This window comes from Oryctolagus cuniculus, chromosome 11, assembly GCF_051225735.1.
Source record: "Oryctolagus cuniculus isolate XC-2025 breed Fujian yellow rabbit chromosome 11, ASM5122573v1, whole genome shotgun sequence".
In the NCBI taxonomy this organism is placed as follows: domain Eukaryota; kingdom Metazoa; phylum Chordata; class Mammalia; order Lagomorpha; family Leporidae; genus Oryctolagus; species Oryctolagus cuniculus.
Window position 1 is genome coordinate 6995770 of NC_142877.1, and position 24841 is coordinate 7020610.

Sequence of the window (24841 nt, forward strand, 5' to 3'; positions counted from 1 at the left end):
GATCACATGGCCCTTATCAGGACTGGGCTGAAGGATCAGGACTGGGCTGAAGGATCCGGAGTGAAGCCTGCCATGTGTTCCTATGCAATATTCTTCTCTTGCCCTTTCTCTTTTTCTAGGTATCTATTGGTCTGTCGGGAAAAGAGAGAGGCAAGTGTAGGGAGCTGCACAGATTCAGATATTTCTGGACCTATTTGGAACTCTACCAGAACAAGAAAGCACTGGAGAACATTAACAGCTGCATATAGGCCGGCTCCATGGCTCAATATGTTAATCCTCCGCCTGCGGCGCCGGCACCCTGGGTTCTAGTCCTGGTCGGAGCGTCGGATTCTGTCCCGGTTGCTCCTCTTCCAGTCCAGCTCTCTGCTGTGGCCCGGGAGTACAGTGGAGGATGGCCCAAGTCCTTGGGCCCTGCACCCGCATGGGAAACCAGGAGAGGCACCTGGCTCCTGGCTTCGGATCAGCGCGGTGCACCGGCCACAGCGCACCAGCCACAGCGGCCATTAGGGGGTGAACCAACGGAAAAAGGAAGACCTTTCTCTCTGTCTTTCTCTCTCACTGCCCACTCTGCCTGTCAAAAAATAATAATAATAATAACAGCTGCATACAGTGACCAATGCATGGATATGACGGTGAATCATGAAGTTATAGGCAAGCTGGGCTTCCCAAGAGAAAAGCTGATGGGCTGGCGTTGTGGCACAGCGGATAAAGCTGCCGCCTGCGACACCTGCATCCTGTATGGGCTGCTCCACTTCCAAGTCAGTTCCCTGCTAATGTGCCTGGAAAAGTAGTGGAAGATAAGCCAAGGGTTTGGGTCCCTGCACCCACAGGAGAGACCTGGTTCCTGGCTTCAGCATGGCCCGGCCTTAACCATTGTGGCCATTTGGGGAGTGAACCAGTAGATGGAAAACTTCTCTGTTTCTTCCTCTCTCTGCCTCTCCCTCTTCTCTATGTAATTGTGACTTTGACAGAAACAAATAAATCTTGAAAATAAATAGATAAATCTTTAACATTAAGAAAAAGAAAAGTCGATGTGGAACTGTAATTTCTGGCCACCTAAATGTTGTCCTTGTTCCTTAGATAAGCCCAACACCCTCTTGGGTATTTTCAGGTTCCTTTGAAGGTAAGGCCTCTCAAGAAAAAGTAAGCACATCTTGTCATTAGGTAGGATATACGTACATGGGAAATAGCTGGCACATAACATGTCTAGCCAAAAACGGTTGTATCTCAGTGGTCTAGACTATCACAGAAATGGAAAGTTTGGCTGAAGCTTATTTGCAAAGGTTGAAAATTCTGCTATCACTGCTTTTATGGATCACTGCTCCTAAGTAATAGGTTTGCAACTGAAGGACTCCTTCTGGGAGACAAAAAAAATCTTATTTGAAATAGCAGAAAGACCTAGCATTTAGCAGATAAAGAGCAGCCGAGACCTGGTCTCTACTATGGGGAGAAGGCAGGCTGGGAGTAGGGCTGGTCTTGGCAGGGGGAACTACTGGGCAGAATGCAATATGAGAAGATGTTCCCCTTGACGCCTGTCTCTTCTTGTCTCAAAGCCTCGTCTTGTGCTTTCTCTCCTCATGAATGTACAGATGTGTCTGTAGGGCACAGGACACTCTGCTGCTGGCACTGGAAGGGGAATGCAACTTCCCCACTGCATTTCCTCACTGTACAAAGAAGGCCTTTATAACATGTTGTAGGGTCGCTACCTTCAGAGAATTTGCACTACTTAGCCATGTTTCTCCGCTAATGGCTCTACTGCCTTCAAGTAAGATTTTAAATGGCAAAGAGGCCCAACCCCAGTGAATTCTCACTAAATGAGAAATAAAGAATCTTCAAGATGGGAAATAAAAATTAAAATATTTATCATTAAAATAAACATAGTCCCTCCATCGATAAAAGAGTAATAATTTCTCAATATCGGAAAAATCGGAGCTTTTGGGAAGTACTTTATACCCTTTCATGAGGAGATAAAATACACAGGCTGCAAATTATCAGGGAACATGAAAAAAATATTGCCATATAAAAAGACTTACCTAATTTATGAATCCAAATGATAAAGAGATCTCCAATCTACTTTAATTTTCTACTCCTGAATGATGTATTTTATCACATAATTATTATTGTTAGCAAGGAGGTCTCATTACTACTAAAAATCTGTGAGTCTGAATAAACGTTAGTCACCAAACTTAAGTAAGTCAGCGAATGGGGAGAACTTTCTCCTCTTCCACGGATCACCTGCTTTCGGCCCACCCCGACCCCCACTGCCACTCACATTTCCCAAGGTTCAGTCACCATCTCTTCTGCACCTGACACTGTCTGGACACAAGGAGATCCAATCTTTACATCCAAGAGCCTTCTGTGTTGGCAGTAGGGCTACTCACTCAAATAGAAAATTCACATAACGACAACACAGTACTTTTCTCTATTAGCTTAGAAAGCAGCAACAAATAACAGGGAACTAGAAGAATGGCTTTACATAAGTTAATCAGTTTAAATAATAAGCAGATGCTATTTTGCAGATGTGTTTTGTCCTTGGAAAAAGTATAATTCATACCTTTGTTAAATAAGCAGAAGATTTTGGTCTTGTGAGTCTAAATTACCACCTTATAAAAAGATTTCTGGAAAGCTACCACAATCGAGTCTTACCTTATGATAACACCTAAAATATGCAGCACGTTCATCAGAAAACTTCTCCAGTCGTTTTGGACCCTTGCTTGAAGCTTTCTTGAATACCAACCAGCATCGCTGATAAATCTAGAAGGAAACACAAAGGCTGAGCTTAGCATTTCCAATGACTCTGCTATGTCTGATATTTGCATTTAAATGTTTTCTTTTTGATGTTTTCACCTGCAATATATTCACAAGCTAGAAGTGTGATGCTACTTTGGGAAAATAAAATTTGAAAAACCAAAATTGTTTCCACAATGGGCATATTATGTTGTCGTTCAGACAATTACTAGAATAAAAAGAAACTTAGTATATGAAGGTGAATTTCTTCATGTTTTGATAAGAACATCACTAGGCACATTTCAGAAAATGTCCCAGAGATAAAAATAAGTTCGAACGGCATAGACCTTCATGGTACATACTCCAATTTCCAATGCAATTAAATCTGAAAATCATGAACTTGTTATGCTAAAAATCTCACTGCCAATCACAGAATGAGACAGCCAATGTGTGCCATGTGACATTCCTCACAACTGATGGTGAAGAGTTGGGCCAACACAAGACTAGCAAATAACTGGCTGAGCCACACCAACCAGATTCTTGATGGGAAATTCAACCCAGAGGCTTGAAGTTTGTTGCCAGAGTGGCAGCCTGAGCTGGGAAGTCAACACTGGAGGTTATAAACTGAGGTTGGCTACGGTGCTGAATTCTCTGCAAGGGAGATAAAACGTGGAAACTGCCACAGAGAACTACAGCATCTCTGCTCTAGGAGGGGGAGACTTTTCAGTCTTTATCCATCTTTCAGTTCCCAACGTTGAGATCCAGTCCTTCCTCCAGGCTTCTTGGAAATCTCCTGTACTCCCAGTAAGCCACCACCATCACCATCTCTATGACTTTTAACTGAGCTAGGCTGAATGTAGATCTGATTCAAATAACCAAAACTGTGCTGATAGGAATAATCAATGTAAACTAAATGAGTACATTGAAGGATTAATAAAGCCAAAGAGAGAAACACAAAAAATGAGCACATGGAAAGCAGCACTGTCCAAAAGAAAAATCAAATGAGTTGCTTTGAAAGCCTAAAAACTAACAAGGGTTCAAATCATGATAATATTCGCAGATGGTAAAGATCTGAGTGGCACTATTATAATCTGCCTGTGACTGCTAAAGGCAAATGTCAACAAATGATCTGAAAAGATTAGGAACCCAGCCCCCCAACAAACCCAAAAAGCAATGACGAAAGAACACTCTGTTCTGTTCAAGTACAGGTGGGTGAACACTGCTCAGACATGATCATCCTTGATCCTTAAATCAGATTCAAAATATCATGTATATGTGGTTTGTGTATTCAGCCTATAAATAAATTTTATGCAATATAAGGTTTAAGAACCTCTGAGGCAATAAAAAGAAACAAAATATAGTCAACATAAAACACTGGTCATTAAAAAAACCACAGTTAATTTAAAATCTTACAGTTCTATTAGTATCTGGCAAATGAGTGAGGAATTCAGGTTTGCTACTAGCTGTTGCAATGTTTGGTATATTTCATTTTACTCTTCTGCCCTGGCTATATGAATATAACATTAATTTCCTTGTTTGGGATGTTAAAGAGAAAACGAAATCCACTGTATTCTGACTACAGTGGAAAAGAGATGTGTCTGATACTGTTGAACAAAAACAAAATGTTAACAGTATTACTTATACTAGTTAAAATTAGAAACTACTCAATCTCCAACAATAAGGATTGATGGCATAATTATAATAGAGGTTGTTATTATTTTGAGTAAATATGGTACACATAAATATAGTCAATATGCAGTACATGTTACATCTAAAGTATGCCTCTAACATATATCTATAATATATGCAGCTATATAACATATGTAATATATAACATGATGTAATCTAGAAATAACAGCCATATGCAAATAGTCATAGGAAGTATATAAGATACATAATAGATCACATCTATAGTATTTCAGAAGAAATTGATAAATACACAGGCAAGCATTAATAATATGTTATGCTGGGAGGGAAGGCCGAATATAAAATTATTTATCTCTTGTCCTGCACTATATTGCAAACACATGGAAAAGACAAAGAAAACAGCAAAATGCTAATACTGTTTTCTCTGAGTCAGGAGACCATGCTTTGGGTTTTGTTTGTTTTGTTAATACATGTTAATGCTATAAATTAAATGAAAGAGAATGTTATTGCTTAAATACCCAGAGGTATTAGTATAATTAAAGTCAATTCTATTGCACAATCATTGAATCTACCAAGGGAACATTTACACTTGGAGACAGAGGTACACAAGCAATTCAATGAAGGAAGAGTCACCTTTCAACAAACAGTGCTGGGGCAACTGGAGATCCCGATGCAAAAAATACAAAACAAAGCAACTTTATATAAACATTAAAATACCCACTTTATGTAAAATTTAACCAAAATAGACTTTAATACAAAATAAACCTAAATAACTTGTAGCAAAAAATGAAAAAGATGCTCAAGATCAAGACAGCAATTTTTTTGCCTTTGCCAAAAGCGCAATCTATAAAAAAGAAAACTAGATAAATTGGGCCTCATCAAATTTAAAAACTTTTACTGTGTGGAAAATGCCTGTTAAGAAAATGAAAAGAGAAGAGAGAGCCTAGAAGGAACCATTTGCAAAGCACAAATCTGACCCAGGGCGCATATCTGCAATAGATAAAGAAGTCTGAAATCTCAAAGTGAAAAATCAAACAAGCCCAGTACAAAATGTGGAAAAGATATGGACAGATATTTCACCAGAGAGGATATACACATGGCCCAGAGCACATGAAAAGGTGTTCACATCACTAACAACAAGGGAGCTGTAAGTTAAAACCACATGGGGTACCACTACACATCTATAAGTCCAGTAACAGTAATAATACCAACACCAAAGGCAGACAAGAATATGGAAAAACTGGATGCTTCATACATGGCTACTAGCAAAATAAAATGGCACAGCCACTATGAAAAGCAGGTGGCAGTTTCTTTAGATCCCAACATGCTACCTGTGACTAGCAGTTGCATATTTAGAAATTATCCCACAGAAATGCAAACCTATACCCCCACCAAAAAAGTTGGTAGGCAAGTTATTATTCATGGGCCAACACTGTGGCTCAGCAGGTAAAGCCACTGCTTGCAACACTGGCATCCCATATGGGCACCGATCTGAGTCCTGGCTGTTCCATTTCCAATCCAGCTCCCAGCTAATGTGCCTGGGAAAGCAGTGGAAGAATGGCCCAAGCGCTTGGACCCCTGCACCTACATGGGAGACTCAGGAGCTCCTGGCTCCTGGATTCTGCCTGGCCTAGACGTGGCCATTGCACCCACATGGGGAGTGAACTAGCAAATGGGAGACCTCTCTCTCTCTCTTTCCCCTTCTCTTTCTCTGTAACTCTGCTTTCAAATAAAGAAATAAAATATTTTTAAAAAGTTATTATTCATAATAGTCCAAACCTGAAATAATCATGTGTCTCTCAGTAGGTGAAGGGTTAAATGAAATATGGTGCTTCTATGCCATGGAATAGTACTCCACAATGAAAAGATGAACGAATCTCCAGAGAACTATGTATAAATAAAAATTAAAAGAGAGTCAAACCTAACAGTCTACACATAATACAATTGCATTTAGATACCATTCTTAACATGGCAAAACTATAGAAATGGAAAACAGATGAGACATGTGAGAATCAGGTATTAATGACAGTGTTTTGATTTGACTCTGTTTATTATAGTTTTGGGATTCTTCACTACCAGAGAAATTGAGTAAAGGGTATCAGATCTTTGTATAATATTTCTCACAACTGAATGTGAATCTATAATTATCTCAGAATAAAATGCTTAATTAATTTTTTAAAAAGACATAGAATGGGGCTGGCGCTGTGGCATAGTAGGTAAAGCCACCGCCTGCACTGCCAGCATCCATATGGGCACTGGTTTGAGTCCCAGCAGCTCCACTTCCAATCCAGCTCTCTGCTATGGCCTGGGAAAGCAGTAGAAGATGGCCCAAGTCCCTGGACCCCTGCACCCACATGGGAGACCCAGAAGAAGCTCCTGGCTTTGGATCAGCACAGCTCTGGCCATTGCAGCCAATTGGGGAGTGAACCAGCAGATGGAAAACCTCTCACTCATGTGGGAGCTTTATCTGGGTCTCCCACATGAGTGCACTTGGGCCATCTTCTGATGCTTTCCCAGGAGCATTAGCAGGGAGCTGGATCAGAAGTAGAGGAGCCAGGCTATGAACTGAACTGGCGCCCATATGGGATGTTGTCATTGCAGACGGCAGCTTAACCCACCATGCCACAGCACCAGCCCCTCACGAAGATCTTAAGAGTTCAGCCAAATCTAACAACTGTCATCTACATTCTCCCTCAGTCCTGTGTGCCATGCCTACAGAGCACAAGTAACTAACCACTAGACTCAGCAGCTTAAGAGGAACCATTGGTAAGAGCGGAAGCACAAAATCCTTTTCAGGCTGCAGTCAGCCATGAAAATCAGCATTCTCAGGCAGAGTCTTATGGATGCCTTGCTTGTGTTGTAATACCTGGTGAGAAGTTTGGCTTCCTTGAGATACTACCAGCATCAGCCGACTGCAACTACAGGGAGAATGACTGTCACTCTGCCTGTCCAAATGCAGGGTGTGGCAAACAGCCATCTTCCTGTCACTCTGTCCCTGGCGCCCTCTCACTTTTGTGCAACCCCAGAAAATGCATTCTGCAGCTGGACATCCTAGAGGTGTGTAAAAAAGCATGCCACTGTAAGAGAAAAGAACATATTTTTACCGAGGATGAGATCTCGCATTTTCCAATCATGCCTCCGTTTCCAGGCTTCATCTGTAATGACAGCTTTCCTAACATTCTTTCTTCTAATTTGTTTATTTTCTGCTCAGGGGAGCCAGTGTCTGTCTCCCTTATTTCCAGGTGCTGTTGAAGGGGAGTTGAAGATTATTCAGTTTCAGCTTGTACCTCTTTGACACCGCTATATCAACTTGAGGGGTTGTTGTTTTCTTTCTTTTGGTGGTGTTGTTGTTTAGTAGTAGTGGGAAATGTGCAATCTTATAATCAATTAACAGCAAAAATACTACCATATAAATTCACACACAACACTGCTGGATTAAGCCAGCATTGTGTGCCTGCCAAGGCTGGCATCCATATTAAAATGCCACTTCCAGTCCTGGCTGCTCCACTTCTGATCCAGCTTCCTGTTATAATGTGTCTGGGAAGGCAGATGAAGATGGCCCACGTATGTGGATCTCTGCCAACCATGTAGACCTGGATGGACTTCCAGGCTCCTGGCTTTCACCAGGCCCAGCCCCAGCCATTGTGGCCATTTGGGTAGTGAACCAGCAGATGGAAGGTCTCTGTCTCTGTCTCTCTATCTCTCTCTTTCTCTCTAGCTCTGCCTTTCAAATAAATTTTAAAAAATTTCCGGACAGGCACTATGGAATCAACCAAAACATGCTGGCTCACTATGAGACAAAGGAAGCAAATCTGATTAACGAAAGGCAGCTGAAGATGTCAGGGTGTTGCACACAAATGCTGAGTGCGAAGTGGGCACACAAAGGCTGAGAGTGGTCTGAGTAAGCAGTCACATTCACCTTGGTAGTGATGCTCCAAGTGTAGCTAGCATCACTCAAGAGGACTGCTCAGCATGTGGGTTCCTACATAACCACCAAGGTCTACGAAATCCGAACCTTTCTGGTAGCGCCACGTAACTTTGCTCCTTAACATGAACATGTTCCCCAGCCATTTTATTCCTAATTTGCAAGCCACTGCCACGAATATTTACAGAATGTTCACAGACCTTGTGCCTCCCCTGTGGGACTACTAATGAGGATTCTCCCGCTAGTGCTCGCCATGGCTTCTGAGATGATTTCCAATAAGAGGCACAAGGCGGCCTTCACAATAGGGCAGCACAAGATGTTCTCTTGCGTTTGAGAGAGACAGTGAAGATAAAATGGAAACTGTGGTGCCAGAGTCAACTGGCCCCCTCTGCCCTACAAATGCTAGAAGAGCCACCTAGTACCCAGAGGACTAAACACAGGCCCAAGATAACTGACAGCTGACAACAGGACATAAAACAAGAAGACTCACTAATAGTAACACATGGAAATGAGTTGGATTAATCCTGAAGAAAAAAGGAAAATACCTCTTTCACTTAATAGTTTATGGAAGTCTGTTTAAATTAACTTATTCAACTATTTCATTCATTATTTTACATCACAAAGTTAATTACATCTATGGTATTACTTAATTAAGATTTTTACTTAAATTGACTTTAAGATTTTATTTTATTTATTTGAGAGGTAGAGTTAGAAAGAGGGAGAGACAGAGAGAAAGGTCTCCCATCCACTGGTTCATTCCCCATATGGCCACAATGGCTGGAGCTGCGCTGATCTGAAGCCAGGAGCCAGAAGCTTCTTCCATGTCTCCCCTGTGGGTTCAGGGGTCAAGCACTTGGGCCATCTTCCACTGCTTTCTGAGGCCAGAAGCAGAGAGCTGGATCTAAAGAGGAGCAGCTGGGACTCAAACCATCACCCCTATGCGATGCAACACAGGCAGGGGCTTAGCCTACTATGCCACAGCAAATGCCCCCAGATTGACTTTTCTCACTAACAAATGTTTTTATTTAAATGAGGAACATTTCATTCCAAAGGAATAGTTTCACCAGCCATAAACAGTAGAAAATGCTGATGATAAATACACTGGGAGAGAATGTGATCACAGTATCTTTTGCTGAGACATCTCATGGCCTATTCATCAGTGTTTCTCAATTTCAGCACTGATGTTTCCTGTTGTTCCCCAACAAGGGGCGTGGAGCTGTCCCGTACATTGTAGGATGCTTATTAGCGTTTCTGGCCTCGAGCCATCAATGCCAGTAACATCCTCCCCTACACACCCCAGCCAACAACCAAGACAAGCCAAATGTCCCCAGGTGGGGGAGTGGGGAGGCAAAATAAGAACCAGTGCCATAGATTAATGCTGATCTAAAACTGCAAATTTGAAGACTATGAGGCTTTGTGATTTTCTTTTCTTTTTTTTTCCTGAGGCTTTGTGATTTTCTTCAAAGCCCCTGATTTGAACAAGTCAATCCATACAAAGTACTACCAAAGCTTTCACAGATAAGCACATCACACAGTTCCAAGAACCCAAACAGATACACAAGCAGATTAGTAGTTATATGAAAATTTTATTTCATGTGTATTTGGTCATTGGTGATGGTTTTATTATATCTAATTTTCAGCCTTAAATTGTCACCAATCCATAAAAAATTTGTTCTATTTTTTCCACTGTCTTTTTGTTTCTTTAAAATTTGATAGCCTGAATAATCGTTTAGCTCTGGTTTAAAATCCATGACATGTTTATTGGCTTATTTTCCTAGCAAAGAATACTTTCATAGGTTCACCATGATTTCCACAGCTAAACTGAGCCAACTGAGAATTTGCTTAGAGTTCCTATTTTATTAGCAGCCAATCACCAAGTCTTTATCAGAGTCACCATAATACTTCTGGAGGCCACCTGGACAGTGATGAAGATAACAGAAATCAGGTTTTGGTAGCAAAATTCCTAAGAAAAGAAAGTAGAATAATGCTTCCATGTAAGCTGTAAGTAAACAACAGCCTAATAAGATGTGATCATTTAGGCCTTTATAGTCTACCACAAGAGTCAGCAAATTCTTTCTATAGAGGGCCAAAGAGTAAATAATTTAGTATTTGTGAACACTACAGTCCTTGCTGCCACTACTCAACTCTTCAGATACAACATGCAGGCAGCCACAGAGAATATAAATGGATGTGGCCACCTTCCAATAAAACTTTATTTGCAAAATCTCAACCAGTGGGCCACAGCTTGCCAACCTTTGATCCACAGTAGTATTTCTCAACTCTCAGCTCTTTAAGCTCAGGTCATCTTTGATGAGCATAAAAATCTGTTGGATATGTCCCTCCTGGGGACTGCCACAGATGAGAATCCCTATATTTCACATCTCCTGACAAGCCAAAGTTTTACCTCAATAAAATTAGATGGAAACATGGACTTGAAGCCTCTTCAATGCCTCTGACAATTGTCTAGTCTCCCTTCCACTACTGGGGAATCACCACCCTATAATTAATGGGGTTGCCATCTTGAAGAGTACTGTTAGTTTCTCCATCTCTAGCCTTAGGGTATAGTTAGGTGTTCGTAGTCATTGTACTATATGAAAGCTAAGTCACTACTGTTTCCCATTTGGCCAGAAGTCCTTTTCTGTAAACACATTGGGTTTCTCTTTTCGGAGCATTCTCTCCAAACTCTAAAGACAGATCCTCAGCCACACAGTGCTAAATGAGACTCATTTCTCAAGCCCTACCCTCTAAAATTCTTCTTCACCCAGGAGGCTAGTACTGATACCCAGCATTGGTTGCACACTTTCTCTGTGTACTGCAGAATGCTGAGCCTCCTCTATGCTCAGCATTGAATGAATCCTCGAGGCTAATATCACCCCTATTTACAGATGAGTAAACACAGCCCTAGTAAAGCTAAGGTCTTAGTCAAGGTCATGAACCTGTAGAAATAAGCCAGGATTTCACTTCAGTTTGCTTGATTCTGGAAAGCGGGCTCTTAACCATTACTCCAGGATTTTTCCAAAAAAGTTGGATTCCTGGGGATGCAGAAACTCATGCTGAGGGTCGAGCCATCTGTAAAAAGTTTAATTTGAAGCTTATCATAGTCTAAAAAGAGACATTCAGTTGTAACCATATGTTCTTTCATCTGGACGACCATTTTATAGCTGATCTATTTCAGCGTGACATTTGCATTTATGATTTTAAGTTCAGTAGCACCAAGTGTTCACCTACAGTCATAGTTTTTAAAGTGTTTCTGAAACTGGAAACTAATCCAGGACTTGAAGTTAGACTTGTAGTCCACAAGGAAAGGATTCTATACTCTCTCTCCTAAGTGAGAACTTACTCAGTCTCCCTGATGGAAGTCCAGAAACCCAAGTGCAGGGAGCAAGTCCAACACTAGACACAGCTCGTGCCAGTCTCAGTTTTCCTTGACCTTCCTCACCTAACTCTCAGCCTCTTGTGCTTCCTTAGTCATGGCGGCAGCAAACTGTGCTGGGTCCTGGACTCCCTGCTGGCCCGTGAGGCCACTCCCTGGGGCTGAACCGCCACTTCTCCATGAGCACCTGACCACTCCCTTTCGACTAAGGCTGCCCACTCAGATCTCAGACTCCTCCATCATCTTCAGATGGCTGAAAACACCACAGTGCAAAGACTCTCCAACAGCACAGACAATGATGCTGACTGTGACAACCTAGAAGTCAAGGGAAGAAACTGTAACCAGAGAAAAAACAGGACAAAGGAGGGAGGCAGTTTGATACCCCATTGCCTGCAAACTTCTCCTGCTACAATATCAGACTCCGCCCAATCATCTCTGAGACTAAGAAATTCAAACTTCCCTGCCCTGTTAATGACTCTGCTGTGATAAGATTTCAGAGGTTGGTATGAGAAGAGTGCAAAGGAGGGAGTTCTTTGCTATCCTTGAATCATTACATGGAGGCTGCTACCAATTCCACTTAGAAAAATAATGAGCTGCATCCGAAGCATGTATTTTATGAAGGAAAAACAAATCTTTTTTTAATGTGTAAACAATCTGATTCCATGCCAATGATTTGCATAGACCTTTCATTTGTAAGGAGAGAAATGCTAATTTGCACAATGGCTAGCAAGGTAAAGAATGTCTGCAAAAGTGCCATAAGGAATCATAAAATAAAATATGTATAAAGAGGACTGAAAACACTCAAAAAGCATTCATGGGCAATAAACCACCCATGTGAACCCCTTACTTATGGTGAACTAAATCAGCACAACCTTCCAGGAGGCAGCGTTAGGACTACAGTTAGACTTAGAAATACCACTTCTAGGAACTTCGCTCTAAGGAAATGACTAAGGAAACATGCAAACATACGGGAATAGGGTCCTTGGCACAACCGGAAATCCTCTAAGTGTTCCAGAGGAGCAGTGTAATTAACTGCAGCATATCCGTAAACTGGACAACTGCCATCATTAAAAATGATGCTGTAAAACAATATTCATACTATAGAAAATGCCACTCATAAATTATTCAGTATAAAAAGGAGGTTATCTTTGCTTTTTATTCTTACGTTCATGCAGGGAATAGGGCCCAGTTGCTCATTAAGATTATGAACTATATTTGATTCTCTCTCTCTCTCTCTCTCTCACACACACACACACACACACACCCTTCTAGGGGAAAAATATTTGTGCTTCCATAGGAAACACTTTTACAGGATGATCTGCCTCTTATTTTGTGGGAACTCTTCTCCAACTCTGGAAACCTTAGGTAGCTGATCGCAATGCGAAATAACTCTTGTGCGTAAAGAAGCAAATCCTGTCCTGTTTTGTTGGCGATTCCATTGATTTTCCCACCCCCAGGATGAAGCCAGACCTGCCTCCTTTGAGCATGCACTTCGCTATGGATATATAAACATGTGGGTTCTTTCAATTGCCCTTTGAACTTCTTACAACATTCTGCTTTGTTCCTTCATTCAATTAGCGAGTTAAGTAGAATCTTGAACACATGTTCGCTCCGCGTCTGCATGCCGTGACTTTACTTGTTTCTGAAAATTGTCTTTTAACACAATCCATCAGTCATCAAGTCCTGCTCCCCTGCCCCTAGCTGCAAGAGCAACACCTTCATTTCCGCCCTAACCTCAGACACCACCTGCGGCTCTTCAGAGCACTCCCTGCTTTCCTTCTTGCCATTTTTAATCTACTTTCCACAGAACATCTGGGCTGACCTTTGAAACACTAAGCCCGCCCCATCATTCCTCTGGGGAAAGCCTCCCTGTGGCTGCCCGCTGCCTCCAGGGTGGAATCCAGCCTCTTAACCAGGCATTCCAGAACCTGCCAGTACTGGCCACTGCCTACCCCACACTTTTTTTTCTTTTTTTTTTTGGCTGCTTCCTTCACTTTATATTCTTCACTTGTAAATATATGGCCTGTAGTAAACATGCATTTTCAATATAATCCAAAGGAGTCATGCTATTTCTGAAAAAGTCCTCCTGGAATCAGTATCCACCATGAATTTCTCAGGTCATTCTTGTCACACAGGAAACCCCTCCCTGGTGTGCACAAGGCTGACCCCTGTGCACAGACCCAGCACTAAGAAAGAAAGCTAAGTTCCTTTTTCCTTCCCTCCAATGCCTTCTGTTCTCCACATCTATAAAGTGGGAGTAACAGCAAATAGGAAAACTGCAGGAAGACGTCACTGCAATTATATTTATCTAGCTTCTAACTAACAGATCTCAGTAGTTTATTTTTTTCCCTTTTTTAAGATTTATTTATTTATTTATTCATTTGAAAGTCAGAGTTACAGAGAGAGAGAGAGAAAGAGAGAGAGAGGTCTTCCAGCTGCTGGTTCACTCCCCAATTGTGCCAATCTGAAGCCAGGAGCCAGGAGCTGTCCGGCAAAGGATAACAGCCTATGCCAGAACTCTCTCCCCGTGACGTTCACACAGTCTACTTCTCTTCCGTCAGGTCTCAGGTAGAAATTGTGCATCTGAAACCCCTGCTATCAAACCACCCCAACGCTTAGGAGCTTAGAGCAACAACCATTTATCACTTCTTGCGACTGTAACGGTTGAGTGGGCGGTTCTGCTAATCTGACCCGGCTTCATCAATCACCGCCAAGTTCATTCACATGTGAGCAGTCAAGCCATGGCGTGTTTAGAGGTGGCCTGGGACAACGCAGTTCTGCAGCAGGCAGCCTCTGATTCCTCAGCAGGCTACAGGGGCTTATTCTCCCGCAGCAAACAGGAGCCCAAGAGAGTAAGCAGGACCTTGTAAATGCTTTTTTACGTTCTAGTTCATCTTTTTATCTGAAGATGATGAAAGATTCTCATACAGTTGTAGCAGATACTAGAGAGAAATCTTCTGTACCCTTTACCAGTTTTCTCCAAAGCAGGGGTGGAGAACATCTGGCCCATGGGCCACATGAGGTCTACGAAATCATTCGGTCATACACTGCCAAGGCAACCATAGGCGGGACTCGAAATTCAATCTACAAACAGCAGGCTAATGTTTAAGTTGTTAATTTTGTATGGCCCAAGAATGATTACGTAAATACCCAAATGGACCTTGGCAGGAAAAAGGTACCCCACCCCTTGCGAAACTATAGTATATCATAATTAGTGCACACACCAACGTCAGGACACACACATTTCCATCACTGCTTGCCCTTCCATCACAGCTACTCCCCACCCCAACCCCGCAGTCTCTGTATCATCTGGGGATCAGTCATCTGCTCGCCTTTCAAATAATTTCAGCGCCCCAACAACATTCTGTAAGTGTAATCATAGAGTACGCAACCATCGGAACTTGGCTTTTGGCACTCAACACAATTCTCTGCAGACTCATCCACGTGCTAGTATTCCCTGATACTAATGCATCACCGTTGGTTTACCTTTTCTCTCGCTGAAGGACATCTAACTTGTGTCCAGTTCCTGGCTGTTAAGAATAAAGCAGCTCTAAATGTTCACATAGAGGTTTTTTGTGTGGTCAGAAGTCATCATTTCTCTGGGATCAATCTTACCACCCTTCAGTGAATGCTAAATATCCCATTTATAACTGTCTTGCTTCCTCTACACACATTCAGAGTCATCCCCCCAGACAGTGATAGAATTTTTGCTTGAATGTCAAACACAATCCAGGAAACCTGAAAGGGGAAGAAAGACCTGCTGCTCTCACCTACAGTTTCACTCGCTGACTTCTTCCATCCCTCATGATCCTTCAGGAGCCCCTCCTACACACATTCCCTTCTGTTCTGAACTCTTGCATTAATTACAGTTTTTAGGGTAAGTCCAAAGGTGACCAATTCTCTTTGGTTTTCTTTGACATTTCAACTCCTCATTAGGGATGAGATTCAGGGTTGAGAGTGCCTTTCTTTGAGCACTTAAGAGTAAACTTTCTGGCTGGCGCCGCGGCTCACTAGGCTAATCCTCCGCCTTGCGGCGCTGGCACACCGGGTTCTAGTCCCGGTTGGGGCGCCGGATCCTGTCCCGGTTGCTCCTCTTCCAGGACAGCTCTCTGCTGTGGCCTGGGAGTGCAGTGGAGGATGGCCCAAGTGCTTGGGCCCTGCACCCCATGGGAGACCAGGAGAAGTACCTGGCTCCTGCCATCGGATCAGTGCAGTGCACCACTGCAGCGCGCCAGCCACGGCGACCATTGAAGGGTGAACCAACGGCAAAGGAAGACCTTTCTCTCTGTCTCTCTCTCTCACTGTCCACTCTGTCAAAAAATAAATAAATAAAAAATAAAAAAGAGTAAACTTTCTGCCAACCCCTTTCGCCCATTATTTCTTCGAGAACATTTTTACTACTTTTTATTCTCTCTTTCCTTTTGAGCTCTAATAAAATGAACATTAGAATTTTCATTATAATCCCACTGGTCTTAGAACTTCAGTTTTTGGGTTTTTTTTTCTCTCTGTTGTTCCAACTGAGAAATTTCTTTTGTTCTATCTTCCTCCATCTTTCCATTCTGCTGTTGAGCTCATTGACTAAGCTTTTCACTTGAGTTATTGTATTTTTCTGGTCTAAAATTTGCACTTGGGTCTTCTTCATGTTTCTCTTGGGGGAAAATTTCTGTTTCTCTAGTGAGATTTTATTTTTTAGAGTGTCTTAAGCCTGTCTATTATTGCTCATTAAGGCATTCTTAATGTGGTTTCTTTAGTGTCTTTGTCATACAGTTCTATCATTTCTATAATCTCCAGGTTGGCATCCATTGTTTCAGATCCTATGGATTCTTAGTGTGATGAGAAAATTTATTGGAACCTGAGCATTTCAGGATATTATGCTATGAGAGTTTGTATCTTAGCTAAACATATTCTCTCTGGATCCCTCTAACACTGCTACAACAAGAATGGGAGGCCTGGCTCCCTACTTGGCTTTTGTAGATACTCCCTGGGTGAGGTGTTGAGCCACCTAACCATTGACTCAGATGGTTGGAAGTCTAGGTCTCTCACTCTGCCTTCATGGATGAGGGTGGAGCCATGGTCTTTTCTGTGGTGCCCGGCTGTTGTCAGCAGTTATTATCTAGAAATTTTGTCTTACTAGGCTGTCATCTTTCCTGGTTCTCTGGCCAGAGAGAGAAGGCTCTTGTTGGGCTTTTTTTTTTCTGTGTTGTTGGTGTTTCGGGGTTGCTAACTTCTGCAGTTCCAGAAGTGGGATATGTGAGGCCAAAGTCAGCCAACCGCTCTTTTCTCTGCCTTTCAGATCTTCTCAAGTTGGATTTATATACACAGTCATGAGTTTATAGTCTCATCTACCCACCATTCCTGGAAATGAAAGGCTATAAATGCTTTTATATACCTTTGCTTATGTCAGGTTTGCTAATACTTCATCATTCATGATTAAGCCTAGACTCAGAGTGGTTGAGCACAATAAAGTCTCAGGGTAAAGATTAAGGTAGTAATTGAGGCCATTAATTCATTCACAATCTACACGATGCTGTCATCTCAAGAGAAACTTCCTCACCTACCAACCATAAAGTACCCCCAGGCCTCCCACGTTGACTTTAAATCAATATCGGAAGTAATGTTGCTTACTGACTTGTCTGCATTTCTATTTTTTGTCTCCTTCCTTAAAATATAAAAAAATACATATTTTTATCTTAACCACTTTGGGACCACAAGGCCTAAGAGAGCACTAAGTTCTAATTTCCTTATTTTTGAATGGCTAACTAAACAAATGAGCAAATAAATGAATGGTGGAAAGCCGTAGCAAGAATTCATGAGGTTCTTAGAATTTCATTAATGATGCCTTTGGATTTGAGTATTAAAGAGCATCAGAGAGGCCGACACTGTGGCGTAGCGGGTAAAGCCGCCGCCTGCAGTGCTGGCATCCCATATGGGCATCAGTTCGAGCCCCAGCTCCTCCATTTCCAATACAGCTCTCTGCTGTTGCCTGGAAAAGCAGTGGAAGATGGCCCAAGTCCTTGGGCTCCTGCACTCATGTGGGAAGATCTGGAGGAAGCTCCTGGCTTTGGATTAGCACAGCTGCAGCCATTGTGGCCAATCAGAGAGTGAGCCAGCAGATGGAGGACCTCTCTTTCTCTGTCTCTCTCTCTCTCTGCTTCTCCTTCTCTCTATGTGTAACTCTGACTTTCAAATAAATAAATAAATCTTTAAAAAAATAATAAAAAAACAAACAGTATCAGAATGGGTCTAACTTTTCCAAATCAGCATCTCTATATGAGACAAAGACATAAAATAAAAACCAGGATACACAGAATACAACATTCAGATCATTTCAAGAAACACTGTTTTAAAACAAATATTCTTTTAAATAATTATGTAACATAGTTTTTATTTAAAAAGTCATTCCAAAAAATGTTATTTTTTTATACTGTGGAGAAAGGCACCAGTGGTCATTCGTCATGTCAGTGTTTTCCAACATCACTGGGTTTTGTTCTAAAACCACGGAACCTCAAAATGAATGAATTTCCACATACACTAAAACAAGTACATCCCCCCAATGAGAAGCAGGCACTAACAAAATTGGGGAAATGCCAATCACTCATGGCAAAAAATAAATTAATTAATTAATTAAGGCGTTTTCACTAAAACTGACTATTTTGAACCAGAATCAAGATAATGATTCCAGAAGCAGGGCAGGGCCCTCCACCCTCCACCCTCTACATTATTGGAGCAATGCTGAGTTAAAGTCCTTCTGTCCAAGGGCTCAGTACAGAAAATTAGAATGTCACTCTCTCCGAAAGGAAGAGAAATGAATTCCATGGTTGAGAAAGCACTCTTAACACACACACACACGAGGAACAGATGTTACCCGCAAAGGGCAGACAGCTGAAGAATAATGGTCAGGATGTAAAAAAAATTTAAGCCAAGAATTCAAGAGAAGGGAGCCTGGGTGGCTATCGAGGAAACAGCAGCAGATTTTCATGGGCAATTTACAGTGAAGAAACGTGTTTGCAAAATCTGTTCTTGCTGTGAAGAGATGTCAAACTGAAATTATGTGCAAGGTGTTTTTTGTTTTGTGTCTTTTTTTAAGGATGAGAGATACTGAACACGGCCAATATACTAACAATTTATTATGCTGGTACATCATCATCATCCTCACCGGCCTTCATTACTTCCTGTCATGGGTGCTCAGTGAGGTACTAGGCCACTTTAAATAAAGTCTGTGTGGCAGTAGGCATTCGACAGAGCAGCTAAGACGCCTCCGGGACACTGGCGTCCCACATCAGAGGGCCTGAGTTCGAGTCCTGACTCCTATTCCTAGTCCATCTTCCTGCTAATGTGCACCCTGGGAGGCAGCAGGCGGTCACTCAGGTAGCTGGGTCCCTGCCACCCACATGCAGGTGCCAGATCCAGCCCTAGGTGTTGCAAGCATTTGGGGCATGAACCAGTGGATGGCAGATCTCTCTGTCTCTGTCCATGCCCCTGCCTTTCAAATAATAAAAAGTCAGTTAATTTTTTAAAAACTAAAAAATTCAAGGAAAATAGGATTAAAAGATATGTTGATTTTGGTATAAAATGTGAAAATCAGTTATTTTATGATATGACTTTTCCATTAACTTTTTCAATATCCTTTATATGTATGAATTTAAATAATTTTCGTACCAAAGTAAATTTATCTTTTATTTCCCCTTTACACAAACTTTCTAAAATTTCCTCTTATTTAACATGTAATTTCTCATTTAATTGTCCAGCAAGCAGTGTGGATGAGGGCCTAATAACTCAGCTATACACAACTTTTTTAAAAAGGAAAAATCAAGGCAAAGAGACTGTGCAACATGACCAAGATCACACACCTAAAATGCAACAGGGCCACAATCTGAACTCAGGCCTCCCTGGCCCAGCCCTGCAGCCTGAGCTCAGACCCCAGGGTTTGATCCAAAGCAGATCTTCAGAACCACTGGTTTCGCATCATCGGCAGTCCACCTACACTGCCATCTTCTTGGTGAATTCATTCTTCAAGGATTGAATTTACTCCTGAGGATGAAGGAGCACTTTCCAAAGTCACCACCAGCACAGACACAGGGAGAGGGTTAGGAAGGAAGAAGCCATGCTACTCGGGCCACTGTCCAGACACCACTGTTTCAAAACAGCCACCAGCAAATTTTCTCTAAAATTACAATATCAATCAGAAATACAACTTCCATCTTTTAACTTGACTTTTATTTATCAAAAGCAATAATTTATCTTTGAGTTAAATAATACACAGTGATTAAAAAATCAAAGGTTGTTTATTAAATCATAAAGTCAATATTGAGAGAAGTGCAACCTAAGCTGTAACAATGGGAAGCTTGGGATGAAATCAGGTTATAAAATATCACTATCCATCTGACTTTGAACAAACAAACGACTGGCCCTTTTGAGCTTCAGGGTTTTCATCTGTTAAACAATGATGACAATGGCACATCTCCTTAAGTTTGTGTAAGGCATCCAGTGTTTAGCTATTGCTAAAGGTCAGTTATTATTTTCTAAATTGTGTGCTACATTATTACCTATAAAAGATTAGAGAAAAAGTCTAAATCTAAAATTATTGGAATGCAGTAAAACACCTTTGCTCTGTATTTCCCAGGTCATAAAAACAATCAGTCATGCCCCGTGCTACCTACCATCCAGCATGAGAGAAGAATCGTAGCAGTGGCCCCTGATCCATGGGGGTCAGGTCCAAAGTCTCCCAGAGGATGCCTGAAACTTCAGATGGTACTAAGACCTCCATCTACCATGATTTTTCCAATATCACCTACCTATGATACAAGCCTATTTTATAAATTAGGCACAGTAAAAAACTAACAACAATAACAAGGAAATAAAACAAATATAACTACAATAAGAATTCTGTATTTATGGCAGCACTTGTTCTCTCTCTCAATATCTTTTTATTTATTTGTTTGTTTGTTTGTTTGTTTATATAAGAGGTAGAGCTACAGATGGAGAAAGGGAGAGACAGAGAGGTCTTCCATCCTCTGGTTCACTCCCCAGATGGCTGCAACAGCTGGAGCTGGGATGATCCGAAGCCAGGAGCTAGGAGCTTCCTCCAGGTCTCCCAAGCAAGTGCAGGGGCCCAAACACTTGGGCCATGTTCCACTGCTTTCCCAGGCCATAGCAGAGAGCTAGATGTGAAGAGGAGCAGCCGGGACTTGAACTGGCACCCATACAGGGCATTGGTGCCGCAGGCAGAGGCTTAGCCTACTATGCCACAGCAACAGCCCCATCTCTCTCAGTATCTTATGGTACTGTACTCTCTTTGATATATTCCAACTGTCAGCACCACTCCTCTTGAACTTTGTAGCCATTATTAAACAAAATAAGGGTTTCCTTGAACATAAGCCCTATAATATTACGACAGTGACCAACATGGCTACTAAGTGACTGACAGGTGGGTAGCACATACAGGGAGGATATGCTGGACAGAGACATGATTCACAGCTTGGGCAGGAGGGAGCTGGGTGGTGCAAGATTTTGTCGCACTACTTCAAATGGCATGTAATCTAAAACTCATGAATTGTTTTAAGAATTATCTAATTAATATTTTTAGAAGTGTGGTTGACCCCAGGTAATTGAAACCACATAAAAGTGAAACCATAGCCAAGAGGGCACTACTGTGAAGACTGATCTGACTGTCACAGCTGGGAGATACCACAGGCTGAGACCAGAGTCAGAGATGAACAGAGAGAGGGAGAGAAAGAGAAAAAGACAGGGGGTTCAATCTGGTTCAATCTACAAATGCTTGTGACAGCTGGGGTTGGGACAGGCCAAAGCGAGAAGCTTTGCACTCCATCTGGGTCTCCCATGTGGGTGGCAGGAACCCATTACATGCTGCGTGTTACATGTTAGCAGGAACCTGGAATCAGAAGCAGAGCCAGGACTCAAATCCAGGCCCTTTGCTGATGTAAGATGCAGATGTCCCAAGCAGTGTCTTAGTCACTGTGCCAAATGCCTACCTTTAAATATTCTTATAAATGCACAGAAAAGCCCTCATTGAAAGAACTTTATGACCCCAAATGTCAACAGTATTGATGTTGAAAAGATGTTAGATAAGCAAAAGCTTTCTCAAAAATAAAGTCTGTATCCCAGTTTTAAAAAGAATAATTGATCGGTGTTAAGTCCAGCTGATGAGGAGGCAATGTACAAGTATAACTAAAGTGTAGCCAGATGCAGTAAAAGCAAGTATGAGGTTGGAAACCAGACTTCAAGATGACCGAGCGACTCCGACAGTGTGGAGATCGCTCTGGGGTCAGGTAGACACAAATCCCCACTTTGTTTTTCAAGCTGAGACGTGGCTGTTGTCCCAGGAGAAGACATTCAAAACTTCAAAGAATTTTCAGACTCAAGTGGCAGTAATTAGTTCTGGCCCAGGAGGTTTGAACAAAACCCCAGGAAATGCCTCTCAGACCGCAGGTCTCTGAGCCTCCTGGCTTCGGGCCCAAACTTGAGGCTGGCCAGAAATGTCCTTGCCAACGACGCAGACGTGGGAAACAAGAGGAAAGGTGACACAGAAAGCATCAGTCAGAAGGAACAGAAGCACAGCCGAGGCTGGGAACAGCAGCAGCCCTGCATATAAAGGCTCCAGTCTGCCTGCGACTTACAAGACTTGTGCTAAGCTGTGGGGCCATCCCCACCTACAACCTCCCATGCCACCAGCCTTCCTCTCTCCTGAAGCCACCCCCGTCTTCTTTCTTGTACCTGCGTGCAGCAATTTTCCTCATCTCATCCCTGCTACCCAACTTCGGTCTTTCCTTCACGGTTCCCGTTACTTCTTCTAGGAAGCCTTCCCTTCCGCCTTCGTCCTTCTTCCTGCCACCTCCACGCCAATGTTGCACACACAGCACGCAGAGAAGTGGGTGCGACACAGTGAAGAGCACAGCCTCAGGAGCCCCCTTGCAGGGCTTCACGTGGATTCCAAGATGTGCATGCTGTGCAGGCTTCGCAGGTACTCCACATCTCCATCCTTCCCCTCTAGGTATAATAGTGCCTACGCGCCGGCGCCGCGGCTCACTAGGCTAATCCTCTGCATTGCGGCGCTGGCACACCGGGTTCTAGTCCCAGTCGGGGCGCTGGATTCTGTCCCAGTTGCCCCTCTTCCAGGACAGCTCTCTGCTGTGGCCCGGGAGTGCAGTGGAGGATGGCCCAAGTGCTTGGGCCCTGCACCCCATGGGAGACCAGGAGGAAGCACCTGGCTCCTGCCATCGGATCAGTGCGGTGCGCTGGCTGCAGCGCACCGGCCGCGGTGGCCATTGGAGGGTGAACCAACAACAAAGGAAGACCTTTCTCTCTGTCTCTCTCTCTCACTGTCCACTCTGCCTGTCAAAAAAATAAAAATAAAAAATAAAAAAAAATAGTGCCTATGCATTGGGCTTTTGGGAGAGTCCAGTGAGTTATTACTACATTTAAAGCAACTTGGGATAAAGCCTGGCACATCCTAAGCATTTGATAAATGACAGACACTCTCACTAGAGCGTACCCTCCAGGAGTGGGGGGTGTCTGTGTGGATTCTTCCTTGTTTTGTCCCCAGCTCCAACACAACGCGCGCCGTGTTGGGGGTACTCAGTACACACTTGATGTGTACATAAATTACGTCCAGAGCCTCCTGACTCCCCGCCATAAGCAAACTGTGTACTTTATGGTAACTGTTTAATGATCTCTCTTTAGACTTCAAGCTCTGTGAGGGGTACAGCCAGCTTTATGTACTACTCTAATTAATCAGCTCATACACAAGCAAACAGTTCCCCAGCGGAACCAAGAAATCAATGAATCCCAGACTTAGAGCATCAATAGCTAGCGTTGTCCATAGAGCCCACAACACTCATCTACATTCCTTCTCCGGTTTTTGTAGAAATTTGTTTCTGCGCAATTTGACTGGATTTGTCTTTGTTTCTACAAAGGATACAAAGAAAGTGGTAGTCTTTGCATGAGAAAGGAATTGGAAGCCAATTTCCCAAAACCTTTGTCTCTAATACCAACATACGAAGACAGATGGCTCGACTTCTGAGTTCCTTGTATTCTGGACCACCGGGAAGAGCTGTTATTATGAAGCTCTGGAGTAGTCTCCCACTCTGGTTCATTCAAAATGAAGTCACACTGGTGATCTGTTCCCCACAACAACAATTTATCCTGAGGTGTCCATCTATGGTGGATTTTCCCAAAACTCGTCCCAAATTTAAGTGCTTCCCTATCTTTAAGCCACATTCTAGTGCAATCTTTGTCTTTTGGAGCAAAAGTCCTATAATCAAAATTTATTCAAGACTTCTCTGAGTGAGAATTTTAAGCTTCAACATAATGGTTTTCCAACACCATGTGATGGACCAAAATGAATCGACACAAACATAAAAATCCATAATGTAATTTCAGATACTTTTTAATGGTGGGCAACAAATTTGGTTCTCAGCAAGTAACATAATGCAAACTTGATGAGTTATGCCTCACATTCTCTGTAAGATTAAAAAACCCGATCATCAGGGAGTCATAGCTATCCTTCACATGCGGTCCAGAGAGAAATGATGCCTCAGGGGGTTTGCAACAGATGGAAGTGCGGTTCAGACAACTGCCAAGAAGGGTAATTTGGCAAAATCATGCCCCCAAAACATTCATAGCCTTTGATCCAGCAATCCCACTTGTAGAGATATACTTACTCTTGCACACGTGGGTAATAATGGCTGTACAATGGTATTCACTGCTGCACTCTTTGAAATAGCAAAGATTTGAAACAACAGGCATGTCCATCATACAGGCAGCAGTGAAGCGGAATAAGACCCCCACGGATGAGCAAGCTGGAGGCAGCCCTGCCACCTATCAATATGACCTGGTCTCCTCCCAAAGAAACTGAAAAAGCAAGGTGAACACCAAGAGTAATTTAAAACACACATTTATTAAAAAACTCATACTCAAATATTCACAGCAACAAGATTCATAATAGTCAAAAAAGAGAAACAGCAAAATGTGGATCAACAGAAGAATAAACAGGCTGGCGTCCATACACTGGACTTGTATTCAGCTTTGAAAAGGAATAAAGCCGGGAATAGGTGCTCCAACACAGTTGAGCACTGAAAGCATTATACTAAGTGAAAGAAGCCAGACACAAAAGAACGCGCATTATGATTGATTTCTATGAAAAATACAAG

At 42.4% G+C, this 24841-nt stretch overlaps 1 protein-coding gene across 4 annotated transcripts in view; it reads right to left on the bottom strand.

Moving 5' to 3' along the window:
• DOK5 (docking protein 5) overlaps positions 1 to 24841 on the bottom strand; it is a 158333-nt gene that overhangs the window by 85647 nt on the left and 47845 nt on the right. For 3 of the 4 annotated variants that reach the window (XM_008274150.5, XM_008274151.5, XM_089306994.1), the window contains exon 2: positions 2647 to 2754. In XM_008274150.5, the coding sequence (XP_008272372.1) occupies positions 2647 to 2754 (108 nt within the window). Of the gene's footprint in view, positions 1 to 2646; positions 2755 to 7478; positions 23861 to 24841 lie in introns of those variants that run through there. The other variant, XM_089306995.1, reaches the window with a different exon arrangement.